This window comes from Galendromus occidentalis, unplaced genomic scaffold, assembly GCF_000255335.2.
Source record: "Galendromus occidentalis unplaced genomic scaffold, Mocc_1.1 scf7180000077453, whole genome shotgun sequence".
Classification (NCBI taxonomy): domain Eukaryota; kingdom Metazoa; phylum Arthropoda; class Arachnida; order Mesostigmata; family Phytoseiidae; genus Galendromus; species Galendromus occidentalis.
In genome coordinates, this window is record NW_003805441.1 from 457,376 (window position 1) to 484,193 (window position 26,818).

Here is a 26,818-nt window from a genome sequence, read left to right on the forward strand (position 1 = left end):
AGGGTGGATGTACAATGCCGAAATTTCTGAAAGGCCAGTCTCAGATGGAGCATATCCGGTTGAATGGCGTATCACCTTCGTTCTAACACGTCCCAAGTACCGGTGATCGATGTCGAGGTACCGTTTTATCAGTCATTCTCGACGGTCTGTCAGCTAGTCCAACCCAGTAAACAGAAAACAATGCAACGAACGCGACCGATCGCTAGAGGCGCGTTCCCACACACGGTGAAGTTGGCAAGACTAAAACCGAAGGGCGCTTATTTTTCTCCTTTCCAATGGATTTTCTTGATCTAAATTCATATAAAACGATATCGGTCAACGGAAATATACTCATACTCAAAACAAATCTGACAACATGTTCGCCGTGAGTTGCTCTCATTTGTGTTCAGAGTTGATTTGTGCTCTCTGTGGTTGAGGATTTTCTTTTTTCTTTTCCACGATTCGAATATTTGTCTAATCGTTCCCCCTCCAAAGATCGCTGTCGTCGCCGCCGCTGTCGCTGGAGCTTCTGCTGGAGCCGTCGGATACGGAGCAGCTGTCGCTGCCCCCGCCTATGGCGCTGCTTACGCCGCGCCCGCTTACGGAGCTGCTTACGCCGCCCCCGCCTACGGAGCTGCTTACGCTGCTCCCGCTTACGGATCTGCTTACGCCGCCCCGGCCTACGGTCTCGGATACGGTGCTGCCAAGGTAGCCGCTGCTCCTGTCTTCTCCTCGTACGCTGCCCCAGCCTACGGTCTCGGATACGGAGCGGCTCTTTCCGCTCCTGTTGCTAAGGTCGCCGCTGCTCCCGTTCTTTCCTCGTACGCCGCCCCGGCTTACGGTCTCGGCTACGGAGCCCCTGTGGCCAAGGTTGCTGCCGCTCCCGTCGTCTCTTCCTACTCCACCGTCACCAAGCACGTTGCTGCTGCTCCCATCGCTAAGGTTGCCGCCCCCGTTTATGGAGCTGCTTACGCCGCCCCCGCCTACGGAGCTGCTTACGCTGCCCCGCCTACGGAGCTGCTTACGCTGCCCCGCCTACGGACTCGGCTACGGCTCTCTCGCCGCCCCTGTCGCCAAAGTTGCTGCCTCTCCCGTCATCTCCTCGTACGGTGCTCCCGTGGCCTCTTACGGAGCCATCGGATACGGCAAAGTTTACTAGATACCGACTGTGATAAACCATAGATGTAAAAATATTTATGTGTTCGAATCAATCGTTGTAACGAAATAAAGCAGGCATGATCTAGAATCAAGAGCTATCGGTGCATTTCTCGTTGAATTACGCAAGGAGGAAACCGCTATTTGCATTGCGAATCCGATAGCGGCGTTCCGCGTCTAGCTCTCCGACCGATAGCCGAGAGGCCAAAGCAGTTTGCACATGATAGGCATGCATGTATTGACTGCAATCAAGTCGTACCGTGCGAGAACTTGCCGGTTGGCCAGCTGAGTCATGCGTAGAGCGAGGGGGATCCTGGAGGAACCCAGCACTTGTCTCGATGTCATCTCGCGTGCAGCGGGATAGATTTCCAAATCCATGGGTGACCAAAATCGGAGCCTAGCTCTCGACGAGGGAGCACATTGGGCGTCCTGAGTTGAGCCGGAGGGAGGCGAGTAGCGAGTAGAGGCACATTTGTATCGACAAGGGCATTTCTTAATCACACCTTGCGTTCAGTATGGGCACCGCACATTTTGACAGTTCGGGATCGAACTCTATCTACCACGCCGGGGTGCTTTGCCCTTATCCATTTTCTGGGACCGTGGCGTCTGTTGAGATCTATTTCCGCTAATCTCGCACTCGGCTTGCCAAATCTATCGTAGCCGGGAGCAGGAGCCGCCTGGAAGACGGGGAGCTCAGCGGTTAGGCCTTCTCTTCAGCTCTTCCGTATCCACGATCCAGGGAAACGTCGACTCCATGGGTGATTTTTCACTCGCTGCGAGGATTTATCTGGGTGGTGTCTGTGGCTGCTGGCGCAATCGCGCTCGTCCTACCGGCTGGCGAATATGTGTATCGGTGATACATGATACATGACACACATGAGAGGCTTCGAAGGAACGAGTACTTTGGGGCTCGTGTGAGAGAATTGAGGAGACAACATTAGGATCCATGTGTGGACTGCTGCCAACAACTCCATGAAGCAATCAAGACTGCTACAGAGTTCGTAATTTATTCTGTGAACGTCAGAAACGCCTCATTCAGCAGACACATTGTGGCCCCGGCCGCTGCTTCAGCCTCAGCCGTTCATGACAACGAATGACGGCATGTGTATCGAAAATTCAAACAGGCCCGCAGCGACAACCAACGATGCTCTCGATGGGGTGTCATAGAGTGATCGGTGGAGCTTATTTCTCACTCGACGCTGGGTTGAAAACTACGCACAGTGGGGATATGAGATGGGAACGGCGAATTCTCCGGGTTGGATGAGCTCGGCCAGTTGCCGACTCGTAAGGGGGGAAGTTCTCTACGAGTCGTCCTATATTGGATAAGCTCAAGTTCAATGACATCTCAGAACTTCTCATGGAGGTCCACATCGGAGCTGGTTTGACGAATGGAATGAACTCTCAAAGGCTTTCTCGACCCAGACACTTCCGATTGCGCCCGTATGTCGCTCCTTACAACCTTTGACCGACGGTGGCTGTCTCGTCATTGGTTCCGCTCGAAATCAGTGCCTACTTGGAAACTCGTTTGTCAATCGACTCCGTCGATCTTGAGCGAGTTCCTCGAAGACAGCTTGACAGAACGTCGAATAATTTCCTCCGAGTGATGCAGAAATATTCACAGCTCGATCCGATCTCAAATCGAAATCGGTTAATCCTATTTCGCGCTGCTCTGAGGTCCAGTGTTTCCGAAAGCACGTCCCACAGACTAGAGCTTGATCCTGATCGAAACGCATGACGGCTTCGGAGCGGAGGCGAGCCTAAGTATCGCGAGCACGCCGAGGTGGACTTTGGGATATGTATTCCGAACGGTCCCAAGTGCAGGGAATCCGAGTGCGCGAACTCGATGCTGAATGTTCCATCTAGTCAGGAACGATCAAGCATCGATACAGAAACCTCACGAGGAGCTTCCGTCGCTTTGCGGCATGTAAGGGTGGAGGCACACGGGGAAGCTCTCAGCTGACTGACGTTGGGGGTGGGGAACGTGGTGCAATGATTCTCTGGCAGCTCGCCTGTGAGTTGTTCAGATCATGCGATAGCGGCGGGGCACACAGTGATTTTTCTTTCTCCTCGTTCACTTCGGAATCAAGACTTCATTGTTAATAATCGCGCTGCAACACTTTTTGATCTGAAAGGCTGCCCAGAAGTATGAGCGAATGACGGACAGCAAAAACCATCAGATGGAAGTCTGTGTGAAACGTACCCCGGAAGCAGGGAGGAGAACGACCGGGGCCAATGCAGTATCCGCTCCTCATAGACAATGGGGGCCTGCTCATCAGAAAACCGTTCGATGCCCGCGGGTATGGCTGTGTTCATTCGAGGCTCATTAACAGAGATCGCATTGGGACAGGTTGGCGGAGTGTTCGCCGCCTGAAATCCTTAAACCAATCATATCGTCGGGATGCTGCCTCATTGCAGACGGTCGATCAGAGTCGCGCATCACCGTTCCAGCGACGAAGCTCTCCATCGTACACATCGATGGATACATCATCGTTACGGTCAATCGGGGTACCCTGCGTCGGGTGGGATGAATCGATCAAGCGGAAACTGAGGATCCCAGAGAAGAGCCGAGATGGCGTCAGGCTTTCCGGGAGATTCTGCAACTATGTACGCGACTTGTACGAACGACCGTGGGAGCTGAGCTACATATGAAGGAGGTCGAGAGTTTCATTCCAAATAGTGGCTTTCTGTGTTCGCTCGAAAAATGAATATCAAATCTCTCCGATCTTGAATTATTCCAAGAGGGAGACATCGCCGAACCCATTCAATCATTCACTCGTCCATGGCATGTACCAACATAAATAACAGGGCCTAGATCGCGGGGCGCCTTCATATACATCAGCAGTGAAGCGACGGTGACACGGGGCGGCATTCAAGTGCCTTCTCTCGCGTCCTTTTTTTTCCTTCGTTGGGGGATGCGACGATTTCACGTAGAATGGTGCAATTTGTCCGAGAAATACATTTGTTTCCACACAGGAGCCTATAACGGAATGTACGCTGTAGGTTATCGAATTCTTTGACTCCGCGGACTCCGTGCTTCCCGAGAAAATCGCAGAAGCAATCAATCTCGTGACTAAGGTAGTCAAAGTTGCTAGCCCCGTAGCTGCCTATGGCGGTATCGCTTACGGGAAGATATACTAAGCCTTGGATGTGATATGTGATGGACAATGAGCCTGAGACAAGGAGGGAATGCTGAATGTATGATGATGAATGAATTTTTCCGTGGAATCTGATTCTTGTCTTCGGTAGCCGTCCAGAATACACCTCAGGTCTGTGTCGATTCAGCCCCTTGCGCTTGGGGAACTCACCGTTTGCAATGAATTGCGTCTGACCGCAAACTTCTCAAAACCTTCCAACGGACTCCTCGTCGCACGGTTGCATCGCCCCTCCGCGAACTCAGGAGAGATTGAGGAGAGACTCGTCCATTCCAAGGGGGGACTTGAGGCGCAGCGCGGCGCCTACGAATCGAGGTACAAGGCTACCTTAGCCAGAGCCTCATCCCGGCATCTTGAGTTTAGGCGGACGAAATCTGGGAAGAGGGGATCATCCAAGCGTTCCTGCTTCTGGATCCTTCACTGCTAGGAGAATCCGTGGCGTACGACAGGATCCGGCTGCCTATTCACTCAGATGCGTTGAGTCTACGCTCCGAGAATATTCAAGCTCCAAAAAGTATAATTTCTCGCGTTTCTTGTCCTGAAGAGCGGACTCTCCAAACTCATAATATTTTTCGCATTCTTCGTCCCATGGTCGGACTCTCGATGTGGATTCAATCTGTCCGTGACTGTCAGTACCGCAGATTCGCTCACGATGTGGCCATTAAGAATCTGATGTAAGACAGTCTATGAGCTGAACGACGATGAGAATAGATGCGGAAATTACACTGAATTCGGCAGAAATGATTGCCCCACTCATTGAAGGAAGCAGAATAATTATTCTGTGGCGGCGAATCACTCTTCGATCCGGCATAGCGTACAGCATTCGTAATCGACGGTGGCGAAGCTAAGGGGGATGTGGGAAGGTGGGCGAACCAGGGCAGTCAACCTGGCGCAGGTTCCCGGGACCGCAAGGACTTCTGCACCAAAAAGAACGGCTATTTCTCGAGGAGATCCCCGTCGAGCGGCGTCATTTTGATGGAATTAATCGGAAAACCATGAATCCTCGGGGGATAAGGGTGCATACTTTGACGAACACGCTTCAGATACGGGGCGGAATCCTCACATCCTCCCTGGGCGCACTTCGGCTAGCTTCGCCAACGGCAGTCGAACATTGCAATTTTTCGGTAGAACTCTATGGGTTCTCGGCACGCTCTGCCTCGAGAGACTTCCATTTCCAGCTCCGTGGGTGAGTAGGAGTCCGGGTCTGGGACGAGGGTCACCCATGAAAAACAGAGCCCCGCTCCTTCGAGTCCCTTTCCTCCCCTGACGAAAAATTCTCGAAGGAGCTATGTCGAGCCGATTCCTTTCGAGTATTATACTAACAGTCCGGGCAGATGTTCCTCAAGACAAAGAGAAATTATTGGTGAAATACTGTGGAGTCATCTCCATTTCATGAATGAAGATTCGTTCATGGAACGGATTCGTTCGCCATAAGGTGTCGGGTATCAGTTTTGGTGCTGATTCCGTTCCAATCGCACAATCCGCGATGTTCATGATCGAAATCACCCATGAGGCGACTCCGGGGGTTGAAGCGATCAGAAAATGTCGCTCGCCTCCTCGTTCTAGAAGGGTTGTGTTTTTGATAAACGACGTTTTTCTGTGAACTCTCCCATAGCCGATTGGAGAAGGTGAAAGCCGCAGGGCAAACAGACGTCACATCACAGTATAAAAGAGCGGCAAGCTCGGAGCACGAGCAGACTTCGCTAAATACGCCAAAAATAACCATGTTCGCTGTAAGCATCACCGGAATATTCATAGCAATCCTCAAACTCCGGCCGAATCCACCCTCCTGAACTCCTGAGTCGTCCAAGATTCTCCAACAGCTATATAGATATCATTGTTTTACAGAAGGTCGCCGTTGTCGTCGCCGCCGTGGCTGGAGCTCACGCCGGAGCCGTCGGGTACGGAGCCGCTATCGCTGCTCCCGCTTACGGAGCTGCCCTCGCTGCCCCCGCTTACGGCGCACCTCTCGCCGCTCCCGCTTACGGTCTCGCATACGGAGCTCCAGTCGCCAAGGTCGCCGCCGCTCCGGTAGTGTCCTCCTACTCGACCGTCACGAAACACGTCGCTGCCGCTCCCATCGCTAAGGTTGCCGCTCCCGTTTACGGCCCCGCCATTGCTGCTCCCGCTTACGGTGCTGCCTTCGCTGCTCCCGCCTACGGTGCTGCCTTCGCTGCTCCCGTCGCTAAGGTCGTTGCTGCCCCCGTTCTCTCTTCCTATGCCGCCCCGGGCTACGGTCTCGGCTACGGAGCCGCTCTCGCCGCCCCCGTCGCTAAGGTTGCTGCTGCCCCCGTTGTCTCATCCTACTCCACTGTCACCAAGCACATCGCTGCTGCTCCAATCGCTAAGGTTGCCGCTCCCGTTTACGGTGCCGCCCTCGCTGCTCCCGTTGCCAAGGTAGCTGCCCCCGTCTATGGTGCCGCCTATGCCGCTCCCGCTTACGGTGCCGCCTATGCCGCTCCCGCTTACGGTGCCGCCTATGCCGCTCCCGCGTACGCTGGCGCCTATGCCGCCCCCGCGTACGGAATCAACAAGATCTACTAAGCAAAAACTGTGATAAAAGACTGCCCTATTTAAATGAAAGCCAAGAACAAAAGATATGAAGCCATGTGTTCTTTTACACCTTGCTCGAGACAGATACGACGTTATTCCCGGTCAGGCTCCGCTCTCGTTGCTCAGACCTGATACGGAATTAGCGACATTGCATTTTGAATTTTTTCTTTCCGACTTACACGCCCCAACATAGCAGAATCCAATGGTGCTGTTTAGAAAATCGCCCACCATCGAAGCCGGCACATAGGCCCATCGAATCGAGAAGTGACATAGACACGGCACCAACCTGCTAATTCTCCGCAACATTAAATGATTGCAAAACGAGGTGAAAAACATCGGAAGTCGAGACAAAATTCTAAACGAACCGAGCGGAACTGCCCTTGAGCAGTCTTAAAAACAGTGTTATTCCAATGAATGGTGGATGTATCGAGCCAGATTGGAATCCTTCGGTCAGTATGTTATCACGTTGTGAGATGACGGCATCGGGCGAGACACTGTCAGAAGCCGACAGGCTTTCGTGTGGGTTCCGTCCTTTCGGCGGCCCGCGTCGTGATTATCGAAGGAGGCGGACTACTGTGCAATCAGTGCAGAAATCATCCAGCATGCTACTTCAATTCTGCGATTTCCTCCCGCGCCCGAAACAAAGTCGGACGAAGTTTAAGTCACAGTGCTCGATGTGATACATGGAGTTGATACAATGAGCCATTCAAATTCATTCAAGTAATTCTGCGATCCCAGAAGATCTCTTCCAAGAATGATCACAGCACTTATCAGTCCGCGGCGGGTTGGCGACGGAAATCGAGGGAGATGTGAGAAATTCGAAAAGGCGGTATGGAGTTGAGATCTCCTCTGCTGTGGAAGATTCCGACGAGCTCACTTCCTGGTCTCGATCACCCAAGCGAGGAAACACTGCTCACCCTAAACTCGCAAGGACCGGAGCATTTCGCGCCGATCCTCCCTAAACTGGACCCTCGCGAATCGGAACTTCCTGCAGTTCATCCGATCGAGCACACGATACAATGGACCGATGCGACGCATCATTTCAATGGGCTTCATCATTCTTAGCGTGGAGATAATATTCTCGGATTTAATCGATGCATTTCCTATCCACCAGCTTGGAAGATCCTACGTTTCCTACCTGGCCAGTATTTTAGAATAGGCTCCGGGAATCGGGATGATCTGGACACTGGACTCGCTGTTGTATGTACATTCCGCGTACCGGATTGGAACGATCATTTGGAGATCAAATGCCGAACTGTCCATGTTCGATGCGCCAGTAGATGGCTGGACTTTGTAATCTTCGCGTAAGGGAGTGAGTCGCGCAAGCTTGATAAGCATTAGAATTACTTCCGGCCTCGAAGCGAGTCTCGAAAAGCTCGCCGAAAGCATTCAGATTGAACAGGACGAAAACCCCGCAGTCCATCCCAGTGCGGCGCCTCCATGTCACCCCTCTTGATTCTTCACAGGGCAAGCGTTATGCGATAGAATCCTAGGCAGGCAGCATGGCCTATTCCAGTGTGAGAAAAAAAGAGCATCATCAGGTGAAGCCACCATGCATCCACGGCTGATGTGTAAGCCAAGCTCGCCACGGCGATAAGGTGGCGGAGTTCTGCGAGAGGCGAAGAGCTCAAAGTTTCCGGCATCCCATCGAGACTGCTAATGGCTTCGCCTACACCGATAAGTCGACCAGATTGAAGTCTAGTTGTGGGGAATGCGTCACCTGATTAGACGGTCATGGGTAGGATTCCCTCAGGTGAAACCGCGAGACTTCTACATGGATAATTGGTGGATCTTGCTTAGGTTACGCATCAAGGGCATCCAGGTATTTGACATGTCAGCGCGAACTGTCAAGTCGACTGGAGCATCGGAAGCCTTGCCACAGGGGAATGATACGGTGGGAGGTGTCGGGACGAAGAGTTGTGATCAGTGTTTAATTAATAGATCGCACGGGGCGTGTAGGTCAGGCAGTCAGAAGTTTGGTCGTCAATCTTCTCGCTTGCTGCTCCAAGTCAACGACAGGGATCTGATTGAAAGGATTGATATTTTTGCAGGATTCGGAGGCAGACACAGTCGTCCGGTAGAACCGACAATCCGTCCGCAGCGGAGGGGTGCGGCCTAAAGGACAGCTCGACGCCGGCGCCTACGACTGCTTGATCGCTGGGCTCACTCGACAGGCATTCGCTGGTCAAGCGGAAACACCTGAAGGTTGTTCAGCGGGCGCCCGATTTAAATTCATATCCTCGCCCACTTGGGACTGACTCATGCCGTCATCGTTCCGATGGGCTGTCTTCTCTGACGCGATCAGAAAGACCAGCGAAGTCCACTGTCGTCATGTCGCGGCAGATGTCTATTTTACGTAATCATCGCTCGATTCTGTTAGTTTTCATTGAAGCGGCCGTAAAGCAATTTTGCTTTAAGGGAATGATTATGCAAATTATTTCCGTTCGATTTTCTTTGTTGTGTGTATGGAACAAAGCACCCCGTGTCTGGCGGTAACCAGACGGTGTTCTTTGGTCATGAAAAGAACTTCGGCTGGTTCGAGGTCGCAACGGATCCTGCGGCTTCACGTCGAGCAAGGCTTCGATCAAGCATCGGCGCTCCATGCGACGACTGCCGCGGTGGTCAGACAGGTCGAGCAATTAATGCGCGTGATTGATGGCGATATAAAGAAAGATTTTGACGGAATAAGTTCGACTGACCCATTCCTCTCGTCCGAGAATATTCTGAATGCCCGAATCCGCTTCTCCGGAGCACCTGAGTAAGATTTCAGGACTTACCGTGTGGTCTCTTGAAGACGACTAGGGTGGAGCGTTTAGAGTGGGGTTTCGAACTTTGATACATAATCTCGCCGCGAGTTTCGGAGAAGTTCCGAGATCCAGGCTTCGACGATTCTAGCTCCGAGAATTCATCCATGTGAGAGAACTACGAACATTCGTCCGGTCCAACACAAGGGAGATCGGACATCCGACGAAAATCAAATTCTCAGAGGCCAGAAAGGCGTGGGGAGGCTGCAGGAACGGCCAACTCATCTCTCAACCTCTGACCGGGAGGGACGCAGCGAAAGTCCGCAATTTGTCCCATTTCGCAGAATCCGTCTTCTCCAACGAGTCTGCATTGACAATATACGGCGCGAACCGATCAGAGCGGGTCGATAATGATCTTACGGAACGATCGAACACAGAAGTCACCGAATCCAGCTTTTAGAATGGAGTGGGGTCGCCCTTCCCTGATCCCGCAAAAGCTCTCACGGGAGCAATCCCCATCAATCGAAGTCATGGACAAGCTAAGAGCTTCTGCCTCCGAATTCTTCTCATCAACGCAGCTGTGATCGATCGATGGTGCGGGAGACAATCCTCCCGAGTCTGTCCAACGCCGAATGGAGAAATTAAGGGATTCGATTCACAGCAATCAACTTCACTCATTCGAAATGCTGCTCCCCGTCGGTTGGCAAGTCCAGCATTATCTAGCATCGGATAATCATCAGCCTCGATGAAAATATCAAATTTGGCACTTGAGAATGATGCGATGATCGTTTAATGAAAGACACTGATTCTCTCACTCGGAGTGATCTCACGGTCACGCTGAGTGTTGAGCGTTTCTGTGTGGATGTGTCCTGTTCCCAAGTACAATACGTTTTCTGTGAGCGCTCTATGACCAGTTGCTTTGGGCAAGGGGCAAGTGAACCGTATAAAAGGAAAGACAAGCTTCAGTCTCGTCACAGTAAGAAACTGAAAACATCAAACATGTTCGCTGTGAGTTCCCGGAATACGTCGAATCGTTGCCGTGAGGAGAAGGACTCGTAGGATCTAAGTTTGATTTTCTTCGCCTGTTGCAGAAGGTCGCCGTCCTCGTCGCCGCTGTTGCTGGAGCTCAGGCTGGAGCCATCGCCGCCCCCGCCTACGGAGCCGCCTACGCTGCCCCCGCTTACGGATACGGCTACGGAGCCGCTCTCGCCGCCCCTGCTTATGGAGCCGCCATCGCTGCTCCCGCTTACGGATACGGCTACGCTGCCCCCATCGCTAAGGTCGCTGCCGCCCCCGTTGTCTCCTCGTACTCTACCGTGACCAAGCACCTCGCTGCCCCCGTTGCTGTCGCTGCCCCCATCGCTAAGACCGTCGTCGCCGCTCCCGCTTACGGACACGCCATCGCCGCTCCCGCTTACGGACACGCTCTCGCTGCCCCCGCTTACGGACACGCCATCGCTGCTCCCGCTTACGGACACGCCATCGCTGCTCCCGCTTACGGATACGGCTACGGAGCCGCCCCGGTCGCCAAGGCCTACTACTAAACTGATGTATTTATGAGACACCCTAAGTAGGGTTGTAAATTCGAGAAAATGTCTACGTCGAAAATAAAACTCGGGCGGCTGGAAGTGCCTTAGTGAAAAAAGAATTTTGACTTGCACAGGCTCAGCGTGAGGATCAGACAGACCACTAGCACTCGGAAGGTCCGGCCCTCCATTCCGGAAGAGCTTGGAGGCTGCTCACATCTCTCTTCAGCCTCACACGGACCGATCTATTTCATCGAACTACAGCGAATCCTGCCAGACTACTGGAGCTGGATTTCGTTTCCCCAAGAAGTAGGCAGGGTCTGCTCCGCGATCAAATCCGAAATTCCCAATAGATGACGGAGCGAGAGGTCATCCGCAGAGATCGACGAGTATGATATCAATACCTCTAGAAATCAGTGTGTTCTCGACCGGTATGGTAATATTGATATTATTCCCTCGGAACCCTTGACTAGGCGCGGTCGATGTGAGCCTGCCGGAAGGCTCCCGAGCATCACCATTGCCGCGTCCGTACGAGAAGCATCGCTCAAGGAGCGAGGGAAAGAAGAGGCATAAAATCTCCCGAAAACCCGACCTGTGTGGCTTCTCCTCGGGCAGCGAGTCTCGGTGCCGCTTGGGAGGAGGTCCGGCGTTGGAGCTTTTGCCTGACGATCTGGTGAGGTCCATGACTCTCTCAACGACTGCACCATTCATGCAGCTAGAGTCCATCGAACAGCCCCAAGCACACAGGGAGTCGGCTGAAACGCATAGCGAGTAGATATTCTCCTTCCGGGTCCCATTCCGGGCTGGCTCCTCGGAGCCCAAGAGTTCCCATTCTCCCGATGAGCGGGGCGGTCGCTGAAGGCTAGTACCGGGATACATAGAGTATCTGTCCTTCTTTCATTGTGTGATATGACCGCATAGGAGGAAGAGGGTGCCTCAGCTCCACCTCTCCGCCACATTCAGCACTCAACCTTGAACTTACTCAGATATTAAAGAAGTACCGAACTGGTCTAACCTTGACAGTCCTGATCGATCTTAGAGCTGCCAAGGGTCGAGATTCGATACATCCCAGCACACTTCTCAAATACGGAAGGGTCCCAGGTGTCGAGGTCAGCGAGTGGATCCGTTCTGCGATGGGATTACATCGGAAGCAGATGCAGTTTGGGTGGACCAGCAGAAGCCGCGACGGTGACAACCCCCATCGCTTACACTGTCTTAAGGTTGAGCACCTGTAGGACAACGGGGAGGGGGAGCGGTGATCTTCATTGGCGGTATCATCCTCAGTGCTGTGGGAGTGTCGTGCCCCTTGGACTTAACCGGCGCTGTACATTTCCGCGGATCTATCGAAACCGTAGCGAATGTTCTGGGGGATGGCCTCGTAGATCTCGGTAGGGGCAGAAACTCACACCCGCAATATAGAGCGTACACACCCCTCTAGGACTCCAATATCTTTCCGTGTTCTGTGAACGGTCAACTTCGGGCTGGTGTAAGATTTGCTTTTTTGCCGAGTTCCCGCAGCGTGGAATGAGCAAAACTCTAGGATCTTCGCATCCTGAAAACTCCACGAGTTCCGGAGAAAAAAATCCACGAGTTCTGAGCGTCGATCTGCGATATACCGTATAGTCATCATGGAATCTATGGGGGCCGGGAACAAAACGTGAGAGGTAGCGGCCCCGACGAACAGAATCGAGCGAGAGACCGCAAAGAGCCGAAAGCCCACAGGAACACTGGAATTGTATTTGTGGTGTGGGACTCCCTTTCGAAACATCAAGGAAGAAGTTCGCTGTGGGTTCTCTTTGCATCTGATGGGCTCCGAGCTCTTGAGACTTTCCCTTGAGGTTACTGCATATTCTTCCAGAAAGCCGCCCTCCTCGTCGTTTCCGCTGTCGCGGCTGACGCCGGGCTATCGGAGGCCTCGGAGCTATCGCTGCCCCTGCTATCGCTTTCGAAGACGTAGCCGCTCCCGTCGCCGAGGCGGAGCTGCCCCCATCGTTGGTCTTGGATATGGTGCTCCCGTGGGCAAGGTGTTTCCTCCCCCCGTCGTGGCCTCCCAAGTAGCTCCCGTTTATGGTGCGCCGATCGCTGCTACTGCTTCCGGACTTGCTTACGGATCCGCCTTCGCCGCCTCGTCGGTGTCGCTGAGGGTGCTGCCGCTCCCGTTGTCGGACCTGGGGACAGAGCTTACCTTGGCGCCCTCGACGGAATCGCCAAGGTCGCCGCTGCTCTCGTTCTCTCCTCATGCGCAAACTTTATTCGCTAAGACATGCGAGCCGGGAACCGATATTGGAATCGCAGTCGAGGGAAACTTACTTACGACCATGCCAGGATCGCGGATTATGCACGGTCGATTCCTGGTCGTGAATGTCCAGCAACGAGCGAGTCACCACATGGGGCCGACTCTTGTAGTAAGACTCCCTGTGTATCGTGCATCGATTTGGACTGAAACTCAATTAAATTGGCAATCCTGTGAAGTACCTTGATGAGCCGTAGAGAAACCATCGCTTCCAGTATTATACAGGAGTCCCTTCCGCTGAGAAAGCGCCAACGGTGGGACGATGAAACGTGCAATTACGCCCAGAATGACCAAATGTCTTGAATTTCGGCAAGCATGGGAGTCAAGTGGATTCTGCACAGAACAAAGCGCAAGGCATCCGCCATTGTTTGCGGAACTCCAGAAAATCGGTGAAGGTCGTCTCCGGCAACAGTATTCTTTGCAGTCTTTTTCCTCCACCAAGCGCTCCCGTGTACCCTAGAAATCTCCCTCGGAATATTCTGTGCGAAGTAATCATGCCTCGTGCCATGTCTTGATGAAAGCCAATCGCTTATTCATTAAAGCGAAGACACCGCGAGCCATGTCCGTGATTGATAGGAGCATTCGAGACTAGTACTATCTCCTCATTGCCGAATTCTTAGTCTTCGATGGCTATAAACGCCCTGCTTATTAGCTCAGGAACTTATTCGGAGACAAACTCGGCAGAAAGTTACGAATCGTCTCCTTCCTTGCTTTTCGGGATCGTTCTTGACCCCTCTAAGACACTCGCTTTGCCTTTCTCCAGCCTCCTCAACCTTCAAGCGATCGTTCAGCTCACGGGAGACCAAGAACTCGGAGGAATATTGACGTTGAAGTGCACACGGATCCGGCCCTCGGTACCTCCGAGTGACCGAAACGAACGAATCGACTTTCGCCCGATAGATGCGTGGTTTATTCTTCGGGCGCAAATAGTAGCGTTCGTATTGGCTATCGGCAATAACGCTCGTGATAACAGCCGACTGACGCAATTCTGACCAGGGATTCTGTCAAAGTCAAGGTGGGCCACAGAAAACGGAAGCAAATGCGTTCAGAGCCTCTGTCTCAACTTCTCGAACAGGAAGCATCCGATACCGTCCTGTACGGAACGAAAATCGAGGAAGGTTCTGACATCTCATTCCGAGTTTGCCTTTTTCGTCCTTATGGAAACGATTCTGAGCATCGATTAGGGCTTCGCACGATCGGAGGAGAGGGGAGACGTCTCTCCGGGAGGAGCTCTTAGTCCGACTCATTCATCGGCTTGGCACCCGGTGAGCTTCCGATAGTGTTCTCAAGCCCATCGGACACCTCAGTCCGGTAAGTGATCGCTGCCAGTATCGCGCTCCTGAAATGGCCGACATGACGCGACGATCCGACGTGTTTAGCTGTGAAAGTTCAATCGAGGGACGTCAGCGAAACAATGAATCAGACGGATAACAATGGTCGAATCTGACCACGGGCTGGAACAATACCTATCCAGAAAGCATCTTTGAGCGCTTGTCTGATCTTCGATGAGGGGTTCCGTTAGTCTCCGAAGGACATTCCTTTCATGTAGGCGGGACTCCGTCTGTGTGGACATCTTTATTCAAATGTGCGCTCCACGAATCAAATAAGCGGCGGAGCGAGTCTGGGAGGAGGATAAGCGAGGGATTATCAAGCGCATCGGCAGCATGATCGAAACGATAATTATACAACACTGCATCCACCACTCTGCTGGACTTGGGGAGCCCGACAATGAAAATTCCATGTTGTCCATACGCTCGTTTATATTAAGGAATTCCTTGATGCGTGAGTGATTCCAGAAAGGACGAATTTCCACGGTCGCTGACGAAACCCGCCTGAAACGCCGTGTTTTAAAACTTCTTGCCCTTAATAATTGGCTCCCCCCTTGACGATCGGACAGACCTATGATTCTTCTGTTCGCGACCGTCCCGTGAAACTCTATTGAAAGCAGTTGAACTGCCATTGATGAAATGTACGTGTTTGAGAACATGTGTGATCCATGCTTGGAACACGACCCCTTCCGAGGAGAGTCCGCTCCGACAAGAGTAGGTTTACCTGGGAAACATATAATGAGGGAGATAGCGATTGAAGCTGACGACTCCGAAATCACAGGGCTGCGTGGAGAAATCGGGAGCCCTATCCCGACACCAGAGGTCCCATCAGGACAGAGCCCGAGTGAGCGGGGCAAGGGAATCCGTGACATGATTATCCGACCCGGGATGCTCTCCCGTGGAGGAACATTCTACAGCCGTCTGGAGCAGCGGCCACGGTTGGGCCAGGATAAGCGGAATTCATGCGGTGGAAGACATCGTACGAAGAAGCATCAACAGGCGCAGACTCCAGGGTTGAGATAGTTTTCCACGGGCCGAGATTATTCCCCACTCTATTCCATTATTCCCGTCGGTCGGGGCGGGAGAGTATACCGAGGGCGTGATCGCTGACTGTCCCGGTACAGAATCGCCAGACGGAAGCAGGCCTCTTCTCTCGTTTCGTGGCGCGGAGCGCTAAGCGCGCTCGCAGTGCTTGATTCGTTCTGTTACCGAACGATTCACAGCATCTCTGAGCTGTTCTAGTTCCGAATTCATGAGCACGCCCCTCTGATGTGTCTCCGAGACCGAGTTCGAGTCCGAGAAGAACGGCTCCGCTCGCGAAGATTTGTGTTGTTTATTGAGTCGCAGATTGACTGACGTGAGTCGTCAGGAAGAGGGAGGGATGAGCCACACATATTGATCCAGCTCATGCAATCGGTCTCTCGACGTCGAATACCTCGAGTCGGAAAAAATCGGATGGAGACTCGCCCAGATTGTTGGCATCGGGTTGCGTGAAAAGTCACGGAAGGGGGAGCGATCTGTATTCAGAGTGATTTCCCCCAAATGAATGGACAACAGTGGCTACCGTGATATCGAACCCTCAATTCGGCCTCTAACCTGCCCTCCTTATTCAAATTTGCAGTGCTTCTCCTCGAGAAGTTCCCCACCGCGCACCTGCAAACGCACGGAAGCCCCTTCGGTGGAAGAATGAGACAACGGATTTAGGAGGAATGTTTTCGTTTTTATTATACGTTGAGAGTTCCGCACACCTCTGGTTATCGTATCCGTAGTTCTCGAGCTGTAGAATCCTCCGTTCTAAACGGATATACGACGTCAACAGTACACCGTCTACAGTTTAGCCTTCTCCTGGAAAACGGAAGAGCTTTTTTAGATGTACTCGCGAAGGTTCTCCCATCGGAATCGAAGAGGACGCAAGCTCCACGCGAGTAGAAGCCTGCGCTCTAATAAGTCACTGCGCTGTATCATCAAGCCCTGTGGAGCATTGAATTGACATCGGTTGCTAAATCGAGGAGGGAACGTATACTTGTAGCGGGCTTTGCTTTATAGCGAGCCGGCGAAGCCGCTGATGAGATCTTCCGCCAATTCACGATTCTCCATCCGATAAATACGACGCTTGCCTTCACCGAAGCCGGACGTGAAACAGACAGTTGGGAACAAAGAAACCGCAAACCGATCCGCGAAATTTCAGAGAGGAGTCCATCACGGAGACCCAAGATCCAAGTTACCAAGGGTACATGGTGCTTTAACAGGCGGGATTAACTCAGGTCTGGGAATAAGTTTATCCACAGAGACGAATAAGCAGCAAATGAAAGAGCCAGGTCGCGCTCTTCCGGCCGGTAGCTCATTCACCCAGAAAGCTCCCGAATGGGTCAGGGACGTACCTGCAGACCGTTGTCGAAGGACGTTACGTGGACGGTCGAGCCCACATTCACACAGAGGACGGAGCACACAGAACGGAGTACACAGAGGATCACAGTGCATTTGTTGCGACGCTTCGAACCAACCGGTTTCATATCGTGAATGTTAGCTTTGAATCGCACAACTTCCTTAAAGTTCCCAATCTACCACATCGACTGATCATTATTATCACAAAGGGGCGGACCACCGCTCATCGGAAAGGCCAAAGAGGGGAACATAGAGACGACACAACGTTCGGTGTGCATAGAGATTGCGATTGGACGCGCGAAGCGCTCTGCTGATTCGCAGCGCTGGACTTTTCACGAGCGGAACGGTCAGCTAGTGAGGCTTTCTCACCAACGGCGAGCGATTCGATCGGAGGTGGAGACATGGAAGTAGCCTCCAGATGTACAGGAACCATTTGGTCTGTGTCCATCGGGGACCCTTCGGAATCTTCGAGCGAGCCGTTCTCCGAATGCAGCGCGACCGAACCGATGGAGCTGTTAACAGGACGCGAGGGAAGGCTTCGAGGAGCGGAATGGAGGGAGGAGGAATTCAAGTGTGGGGAACCGGGGGTGGTGTGCGGGGAAGGGAACTCTCCGAATATCAAATCTTGTTGGCCTAAGGAACGGGACAAAACTACTGTTAGATTAGCAGCACGTACGCACACAGCATGCAACGTGTCATCGACAATATTGAATTTTCGGATTTCTTGAATTTTCCGGATATTCAGCAAGTTGTTAGTTCGGCAACCCCATGACGTCGATATCTGAGGGGAATTCGCATCGACCCCAGCTCTGGTTCTAGGCACACCCAACCGTGAGAGCCATCGAGAGTCAGATGCGATAAGCGACTCAAACGCGGGACGTCGCGAAATACCTTCACCTTGAACCATGACCGGTCACCCTGAACCTTTCGATATTAGGAGAAGATATCCCAAACAGGAGAAGAAATCCATCGTTCCGATAAAGAATTGGTTCCACTTACGAAAGCCTTGACCTTGGCCTGAACGGCGGCCCCGAGCTCAGGATGAGCCGATGTGAAGTTCTTGATGGCACGTTGTTGAATGAACTCCTGGGCGTCCTTCAGCGAACCCGCAATGTTGGACGAGAGACGATCCCGCTCGGCTTCGGACAACATCTTGTAGAAAATTCCGGGCTGGGTGAAGTTGTCTTCATCCTCGGAATTCCAACGGTCGATATCAGCCGAGACGAACTTGTTGCTGAAGTGTTCCTTGTACTGGGGATCGCAGGCGAGGCTGCCGAACGAGTTCGGGTGGTAGTTGGGGGCGGCGCCCTGGTTTCCGTTGATGCACATCGGACCGTCACGCTGAGTGTTACGCACGCGGGTGGCGTAGGGGCAGTTGACGGGGATCTGGAGGTAGTTGGCTCCGAGACGATGACGGTGGGTGTCGTTGTACGAGAACAGACGTCCTTGGAGGACCTTGTCGGGGCTGGTCTCGATCCCGGGAACCAGATTGGCCGGAGAGAAAGCGATCTGCTCGACTTCGGCAAAGTAGTTCGTGGGGTTGCGGTCGAGGACGATCTTACCCACGGGGATGAGAGGGTACTGGGCGTGGGACCAGACCTTCGTCAAGTCGAAGGGATTGAACTCGTACTTCTCGGCCTGCTCAGGGGTCATGATCTGCACGTAAAGAGTCCATGACGGAGGCTTGCCGCCCTCGATGGCGTTGTAGAGGTCCCTGATCGAGTAGTCGGGATCGTTGCCGGCGAGGTCAGCGGCTTTGTCGACGGGCAAGTTCTTGATTCCTTGGTCGGTCTTGTAGTGGAACTTGCAGTAGAAGAACTCGTCCTTGTCGTTGACGAACTTGAACGTGTGCGAGCCGTAGCCGTTCATGTGACGGTATCCGTCGGGGATGCCCCGGTCGGAGAACAGAATCAGGACCTGGTGGGTGGTCTCGGGTCGGAGGGCGATGAAGTCCCAGAACATGTCGGGGTCCTTGCAGTGGGTGCGGGGGTTCCTCTTCTGCGTGTGGATGAAGTTAGGGAAGAGGAACGGATCCCGGATGAAGAAGACGGGCGTGTTGTTCCCGACGATATCCCAGTTCCCTTCTTCGGTGTAGAACTTCACAGCGTATCCTCGAGGATCACGGACGGTGTCGGCCGAGCCGGATTCACCCCCGACGGTGGAGAATCGTACGGCGAGGGGAGTTCTCTTTCCGACTTTCGAGAACACCTTGGCCTTAGTGTACTTCGTGATATCGTGAGTGACCTCGAAGTAACCGAAAGCGCCGGCTCCCTTAGCGTGTACCACGCGCTCGGGGATGCGTTCCCTGGAAAAATCGAGATTACCTAAGTCCAGATGATTTTCCCCTTCCCCCATTCTCAAATATGTGACGGATCCGTTTGCGAAATGTTGGAAAGAGCCACTGTGTTCGTGACTTGTATGTGACTCTTCGTCCCTCACCTGTCAAAATGAGCGATTTCATCGATGAAATGGTTGTCCTGGAGCAGAGCCGGGCCACGCTTTCCAGCCGTTTGGATGTTGAGTTTGTCGCCGATGGGACAACCGTGACCGGTGGTCAACTGGCATTCTTTCTGCAATCGGGAAGCTTCGTTTGAAAATACGTGGAGAAGATAGAGCTCTGGGACAGAGACGTGACGCAAGTGGGAGCTTCACGCTCTCACGAACTCCCATCGGATGAGGGTGCGGCTCTCGCAGATAAGTCTCAATTAGGAAGAGATCACGGCATGTAGCGTGGTTGTTGTCTAGCGTCTGGCTCGCCGTGCGGGAAGAGACACGGACAAAGAGGTCGAGCTCGAGAGAACGGGCCACCATTCAATAACGATTGCATTGAATGCAGTACTCGCACAATTGGGGCTGTTCCTCATTGAAGCCACGGCAAGAGCTCGTCCCCCGATGGCCGACTGAAAGCAGTCCTCGCCGGAGTCCTTGCCAGGACACTTGGCTCGTCACTAAGGACGACAGCAGCCAACAACGCCAAGCCTACTCTCTGGGCAAGAGGCAACCCATACATCTTTCGATGCACCCACTGTTTGCTGTCTATGTCGGTCTATTTGCCATGTTCCGACGATATCATCCGACACGATATTGCGATCCGACTGCAAAGCTCTGCGAGGCGCAACATCCTTCCGTCCTTCCGTCTCTTTTTCCTCCTATTTTCGGGGCTCTCGTCAACGACTCCGTCGACAGCGAGTCCTCGTGCGGAATCTCCCGCATTCCCTGACCCAAACAGTGCGAACAGCCGCCGCTCCCCGAGACGGGTCCCGCGCGGTTCCTCTGAATTCCGACTGATATCGACGCGCGAATCCTGATTCCCAGAATCCTCTCGAACCTCGGACAGAATTTTCATATGTTGCATCTGGCTCCAAGAGGACTCCGTCGAAGGGGCTAGGAAGTATCCAGAACGCTCGGAATGGAGCGGGGAGCAGATTGAAAGCTATAAAATCATGCACTCGGCATCCAGCTGTCTAGGCCGTATAATGTATAAGAAAAATAATCACCTCGCTGGAGGGACAAGCCTTGAATTCCTTAAGCTGATCCGTGCACTTGTCTCGGGAGGCCATCTGGAAAGAGAAAAGGAAATTCCATTAAACCAGGGGTCGCTCGGAATATCCCAGGTCGGGGGAAGAATGGGCACAGCTCGTAAACTCGGCATCGCACGAGCAGATCCTGAAGAAGATTCTCTCGTCAGTCTCCACGTCGGGATCTCGAGAAATTACGAATCCTCCCCGGTACGGCAGCCGGAGCCCGGACGCTTCCGATGGCAGGATCGCTCCCATTATAGTAGTAGTTGTCGGAGCCTCGAGGAATCGCGATGATAAATCACGCGGAACCGCACACTGATTTAGCGTAAGTTGGCTCCGATTCAAAATTCGGCGATCGGTGGTATCACAAAATATCGTCGTCGACGCCTCTGAGGACGTTCGACATCCGGAGTCCAACCCAGAATCGAATAGATGCAGAGATTCTTCTCGGCCGTATATGTACTATAGAAAGCCGGAGAATGTCAGAGAGAGCGGGGGTTCGTCTCGAAGAGCTGCTTAGTGGAAACGAGCATCCCGGTCAAGCCATTCGGCACGGCCAAACTCTCACATTGTTCCGTGACGTCTTATCTCACAACGCGTCGAGAGATCAATTACGTAGGTTGCGACAGAGCCCTCCGGAACGTCCTAGACCCTCTTCAAGAATTGGGTCAAACGTGCCAGCCTGAACGAAACCGGCTCCCCCTTTCCCCTCCCAGAACCCCCCGATCGTCCGGCAGCTCGTCCTTCCAGCGGCTACGTGTACCCGCTAGAGCATCGCAGGTTACGTGACAAATATCAGACATGAGCCAGGCGAACGCCTCCCATTGACCTCGAGCATTTAATATTCGGGAATGTCTATGACAATATCGAAAAGAGGGAGAATCGCGGAACGACTCCCCATCGAGTGGATCTATTCCACTCCAGACGTGTCGATATCAATCGGAAGCTCAGGATTCTCTCGAGTCATTCTCACACCGCGGGCGAACCGGCGCTCCCGACTCAATGGAAGCACTTCGGAGACAATTCCGTGGTGTGCCTTTCGATCGTGTTTTCCCCGTCCTCATTTCCCGACTGGCTCCCATGCGATTTGCTCTTGGCGAAGATAAGTTCCCTCGTCTGTTTTGCGTGACGATAAACGAGTCGAGAAATTCTGCATGGCGCGAAGCCAACGCTCACGAACAGAAGAAAATATTCAACGAATCTAAATGAATCGAGCGCTCACAGAATTATCCTCACTGCTCTGAGTCGACCCATTACCGAATCCGAAGTGAAACAACATCCTGCTCTTCTGGCTCAGTATCAAACATTGCAGCTCGATCCGGCTGACAGCGCAGACGACATTGCTTCGACAAAGCGTCTCGATGGGATTGAGAGATGTGATTCGATATTCTATCGATGATTGGCATCGGAGACCCGATTGAAACAACGGCTTATCTTCGGAAGGCTTTGGAATTCCTTGGAGGAACACTCGCTCACCTATGCATGGAGCTAGGACGCTCTGTGAGCGAATTCGACAGCTTCACGATTATTGATAATGAATGATCATCAAAATCTCGAATGATGCCTTCCCTGGGAGCTCGACAAGTCATCCTTGCTGCACAAAAACGACGAAAATAGCTCGATCCCGAATTCTCAACTATTTCTTCACTGGTGGTGCTAGAGCTAATGAAAATCATGGTCTTGGATCTCAAAAACGAGTCTGCGATCCTCCTTAGAAGCCACATATCCGACAACATGAGGAATCTTCCAGGAGAGGTCACCTCGTGATGTCAATTCGACGCTTACAGAGCACGCTGATGTCGCATTGCTCAGAAGGTGGCTCGGTGATGAGTTATTCAAAACTTGAATCAAAAGCCACCCATATTCTCCGTAATCCGTTCGGAAGGATTTGATACCGTGAAGAAACAGAGATTCCCGTCAGGGAATTCGTACTCTCGGGAGTCAGGGCCGACCGAGCGCCGGTACGTAACTCCCGAACCGAAAGCCCTCCAAACAGGTCGGGGGCGAGGAGCATTTGAGGCCGAGCTTGGGAATGCGGACGCGGACCCACCATCTCCTGCTCTTGCGAAATCCTTCCACCGATCGAGAGCTGCTCATCACGAAGGAGAGGAACGTTGGCACTAGAGTTGCTGAACGCTTCTCTCGTTCGGGAAATGGCTTCAGCATTCCGCTTCGATCCGGAGAGCAAAACTCGGAGATCGTTGCCAGAATGACAAATTGAGCCGAAATGATATAGACACAATTTCAGCTCCAGACGAGCGCAAACGTTTCCCATGTACCGAAAAAGACTATCGCAGTCGCTCCAATCGAGTGCTGCCCCAAACCAACTGTTTCCTTCATGCATTGAGTGACTCGTGTTCCTCTCCGGTTTTCTGTATGAACGCTCGCATGACTCCCCGCCAATTGTGCATTGTGAGTCACTAGTCGTTGCCCAAGCGACACGCTGGCCGGTCCGGCGTATTGCCAGGCAAGTCGACGAGCACTGAATATTCCGTTTCACCCAAAGGCCATATCCGGCGCTGCTACTAGTACTTATAAAGTTCTCGAAACCAAATATTTACTCCACGGCTCTCATTCCGGGGAGAAGTACGGCGCGGAATCCAAGATTTGAGAGTGGTCGCATGAACTTTACGCAGTCGTAAGCCGAGCGATCCATTTAGAGCTAAAGAGCAGTCACGAGCCGGAATACTTTCTCAGCTAGAGTAACAGAGCGCCTGGAGGGAAAATTCCGTCTCTCAGAAGAAAAAGTGGGCTTCTGAAAACTATCGATAGCGGTGATAGACTGCTTCGGTGTCGATTCCTCCGAGAAGCTCGACGGTAATATCCCGTCCATTCATCGACGGAAAAACTGCTGCGTCATTTTTTGTCATCCTAGGGATCCGACCGGTATTCCACGATACCGGTCCGAGGATACGCCGACTGGGGTACAGCTTCAAGTTTTCCCAGAATTACCCAGATTCCTGTCGATGCCGCTGGATACCTGCGTAGGTCGTACTCCTCGGCACCGTGGGAGTTAGAGATGAATCCCCATCCTAAGCTCCGATGGAAGAACTTTTCAAGTGGGCCGAGTATACGATGCAGCTGACGGTCGGAATCCAGCTTCAACCAAGCTCGATGTGATTTTTCCGCCACATTTCTGGCGGTTTGATCGGCTCGCTCGCTGGTCTAGTTGCCACGTACTGTCGCTCGGCAGAACCAGTTTCATGAGGCCTCTGCTTCAGAAAAACGCGACGCACCCCGGCACCCGACGCCGAACCATCCATACAAGTGAGAAGTGGAGTACGGTATCGATTGATTCCGGGGGACTCTCAATTCGACCCAACTCCTCGACTCCCCTCACGACGACGTCGCGAAAATCGACGTGGGCGGAAGAGCCCGCAGCCGATCTGACATACCGGTGAAGGTTGATATCAATTTTCTGAGCAACGTCTTTGAGCCTCGTGATAAGCGAAACTATTTCACGGAATCACTTTTCGGCGCGGAGCATTGCTATTCAATTTTTCTTGCCGATCAGCGCTCTGCTCCCTCCCATATCTCATCAACGAGAGACGGTGACCTGAAGTTGACAGAGTGCGCTCGTCGGAGTCAGCTTCTGCCCCCACTGCCGAACAGAGGACTGGTCTGGAAATTGCTGTCCTATGTCCGAGACTCTATGCTACCGCAAGAAAAAGAAGCAGTCGCGAACCCGAACGCTCTCTCAGATACACTGAAACCAGCAAGGAGGAAAAGCATGCTTGCAATGGAACCGTCAAGCCACGAGTCCGAGCACGTCGTTGACAGAAGAGCCGAACAGCGATTGCACCGTACGACATTACAGTGGAAAAACCTCGGAAGTCTTGACAAGGTCTAGTCCCCGAATCGTGTCGCAGGCCATCGATAAGTCTCTCGAGTGTACAGCTCTGTCGTTGTCTTCCGAATAAAGAGGAGGAATCCAGATTCCCCCACGCGTGAGAGAGTTCGTCTCCCACGTCGCAATGTATTTTTGTTCTCCGATCGAACTCTTGTAGTTTACCTCGTCAGTGAGCTTCGGAGCATCGTATGCCATTCTAATTCAAATTGAAGGAAACCTCGAGCACGTATTATCGAAATTTCCCTCAGTATAAGATGAGTTTTCCAATAGCATGAGGATTTTCGTTCGCGGAACAATCCCCGAATGCTAATGAGCCCACCATGAGAATTCTCAGTTCTCAAGGTGACGTCATGAGGGCAGGATCAGGCAGAACAAATATGGACCGTACCCCCTTCCCGACGAGTACGATGGCGTCATATGACGACGTGGTCTGTCACTTTCTTCATCTCTCATCACTCCGAAAGTGAAGCTCACGTCCAACCGGACGATGGTTGGCTCTCTCCGTCAATCGGCGGGCTTGAATAACCTTGGATTCGTATGAAAACCAGAAACGTTGATCATCGCGTACACTAGATTTAGATACGCGGATCCTTCGGATCGAGCCAACGGGTTTGTTGGCCGAAAATCAAGCGCCGAATAATGATTCCATCAGTTTCGATGTTTTATCTCCGTGAGCTCTCACCGACCTGTTAGCGATACGTTTGATCCACTCTCGCGGGAAAAAATATGCTGTGTCACTCGAAGCTGCCAGCCGGCGAATTTCAGCGGTCAAACTGGTTGACGATCGACCGGAGCCGAAGCGAATGCCGCAACGTCGGCTGCATTGCTCATTCGGATAGCAGTGCTTCAATCGCTCACTCGAATGGACTATTATCCCGAATTGTCAACAGGCTAGCAAATCGACTGAGAAGAAATGGCTGGCCACGCCCACCGTTCGCCGTTTCTTGCGTCTCCATTCGCTTTCCGTCTCTACGATACTAGTGTTTCAATCTCATCGCGGACCATACCAAAAGCATGGGGTAGCTTCTAAGAGCTCCGCTCAAAACGAGACGCTTCCTCGAGTTTTTGAAACATCCTCCACCCCACGATACGTTCCATGCTTACACCCCAGGTAGCCCATTTGGGGAGACAAAGTATCCAAGAATCTTGGGAACGCACAAAATTTGACGCCCCATCTGGCATCGATTCGAGGTGAGGAAACAGACCTCTCGGCAGACGGGTATTCACTCATCGTCGTTGCGATTATTTTCGATAAACAAGAAAGTTATCTATCAATGTAGAGGAGGCCGCGGAAATTTCGTTCGCACCATGCAAATGTTCAGGTTTTCCTTCCTTGAAGACGTCAAACGACTTTCCCGCTTCGATCACATCGAATGCCTAACATTGTGACTCCGATGTTGCCCCATTCACCTGCGGGATCGAACCATGGACGGATGGGGACGTCTGGGAAGAGTTCAGAAACTCTGGTATACGGTCAAACCGGCAAGGGTCCCAGACAGTCAGAAAGTAGTGGCATACATTCGCGGAGACTTTGTTATCTGTGCGCCGTCCGGGAAAAAGCAACGCAGGGTCGATGAACCAGAGCTCTCGTCCGCGAATCTTCATTTTCTCTTTCTGGGTACGCCTCGAACGAAGTACACAGCGCGACCAGTGTTCGCGGCACACAGACGGACTTTCTTTTCTGGCAGCCCGGGAAATATCTGACGAGCACTCATAGCGGAATGGAATGAGAATGCAAAGTTCGCCTAAGGTAGGACTCCTCCATAGATGAACGCTCGCAAACGAACGAGACATTTCAAAATCTAATCGTCCGCTGATTCTTCTGCCCAGTGATTCGTTCGGGATCGGCAGACCCGTCAGCCGCTCTTCGCCGGCCGGTGGAAACGATGCCGTCGCCGCCGTCGTAGTTTTGAGGGTTTTCCTCGTCCGTAGAGGAACGAGCCTTATGCTGGAAGGCTGCCAGCCAGCCAGCTCTGGGGGCCGTGGCATGCACGATCAGCAACAGACCGATATCGGGAGCGAGGGAGATTTACTTCACCACCGACACGCGGATCAATGCTTCTTGAAAAGCTGAATTATTTACGCGAAGCATCCACCGCTGTTGTTGTTTTCCAAGCGGTGCCGCCGCAGCGGCGCAGCAGATCCATCGTTCGACTCCGCGGCGAGAGATTAGATTTTGATTTTGGCCGATGGAAGGCTCTCGAGCGGCGGCGAGAAAGTTGCTGAGCAACTCACCTTTCTTTCGTCGGAGTAGTCGCTGCACTTGCTTGCCGCTTCGATGACGCGAACGTTATAGCGCCGAATATCGTGCGCCCGCAGACACGGCACTGCT

The 26,818-nt window shown here is 52.7% G+C and overlaps 3 protein-coding genes across 4 annotated transcripts; 2 read left to right on the forward strand and 1 right to left on the reverse strand.

Moving 5' to 3' along the window:
- Positions 1–334: 334 nt before the first annotated feature.
- On the forward strand, positions 335–6,830 carry LOC100908274 (probable nucleoporin Nup58). The gene is made up of 5 exons (XM_029111630.1): positions 335–364; positions 475–1,007; positions 6,110–6,367; positions 6,452–6,581; positions 6,636–6,830. Exons 1-5 carry the CDS (start codon positions 356–358, stop codon positions 6,828–6,830), a joined length of 1,125 nt encoding a protein of 374 aa, XP_028967463.1. The 5' UTR covers positions 335–355.
- Positions 6,831–10,582: 3,752 nt separating this feature from the next.
- On the forward strand, positions 10,583–11,127 carry LOC108864332 (cuticle protein 10.6-like). The gene is made up of 2 exons (XM_018639754.1): positions 10,583–10,591; positions 10,675–11,127. Exons 1-2 carry the CDS (start codon positions 10,583–10,585, stop codon positions 11,125–11,127), a joined length of 462 nt encoding a protein of 153 aa, XP_018495270.1.
- A 5,303-nt stretch (positions 11,128–16,430) lies between these two features.
- Cat (Catalase) lies at positions 16,431–26,818 on the reverse strand. Of its 2 annotated transcripts, XM_018639767.1 has the most exons (5): positions 26,722–26,818; positions 20,613–20,675; positions 19,555–19,685; positions 18,115–19,420; positions 16,431–16,575 (listed from the first exon to the last, which is right to left on the reverse strand). In XM_018639767.1, exons 2-5 carry the CDS (start codon positions 20,673–20,675, stop codon positions 16,558–16,560), a joined length of 1,518 nt encoding a protein of 505 aa, XP_018495283.1. In that variant the 5' UTR covers positions 26,722–26,818; the 3' UTR covers positions 16,431–16,557. The 2 variants fall into 2 exon arrangements, with proteins under 2 accessions (XP_018495283.1, XP_018495282.1); XM_018639766.1 differs by lacking the exon at positions 16,431–16,575 and having other exon boundaries at positions 17,995–19,420.

Bases quoted from the DNA above. Each gene is read 5' to 3' on its own strand.
- LOC100908274 (XM_029111630.1), top strand. The intron at 1,008-6,109 runs GCCCCGCCTACG...ATTCTCCAACAG, and splicing joins CCTACGGAGCTGCTTACGCT to CTATATAGATATCATTGTTT. The intron at 6,368-6,451 runs CGCTAAGGTTGC...CGCCTACGGTGC, and splicing joins CACGTCGCTGCCGCTCCCAT to TGCCTTCGCTGCTCCCGTCG.
- Cat (XM_018639766.1), bottom strand. From the start codon at position 20,675: ATGGCCTCCCGAGACAAGTGCACGGATCAGCTTAAGGAATTCAAGGCT. The intron at 19,686-20,612 runs GTGATTATTTTT...TCCCGATTGCAG, and splicing joins AGGCTTGTCCCTCCAGCGAG to AAAGAATGCCAGTTGACCAC. The intron at 19,421-19,554 runs GTGAGGGACGAA...CGATTTTTCCAG, and splicing joins GAAATCGCTCATTTTGACAG to GGAACGCATCCCCGAGCGCG.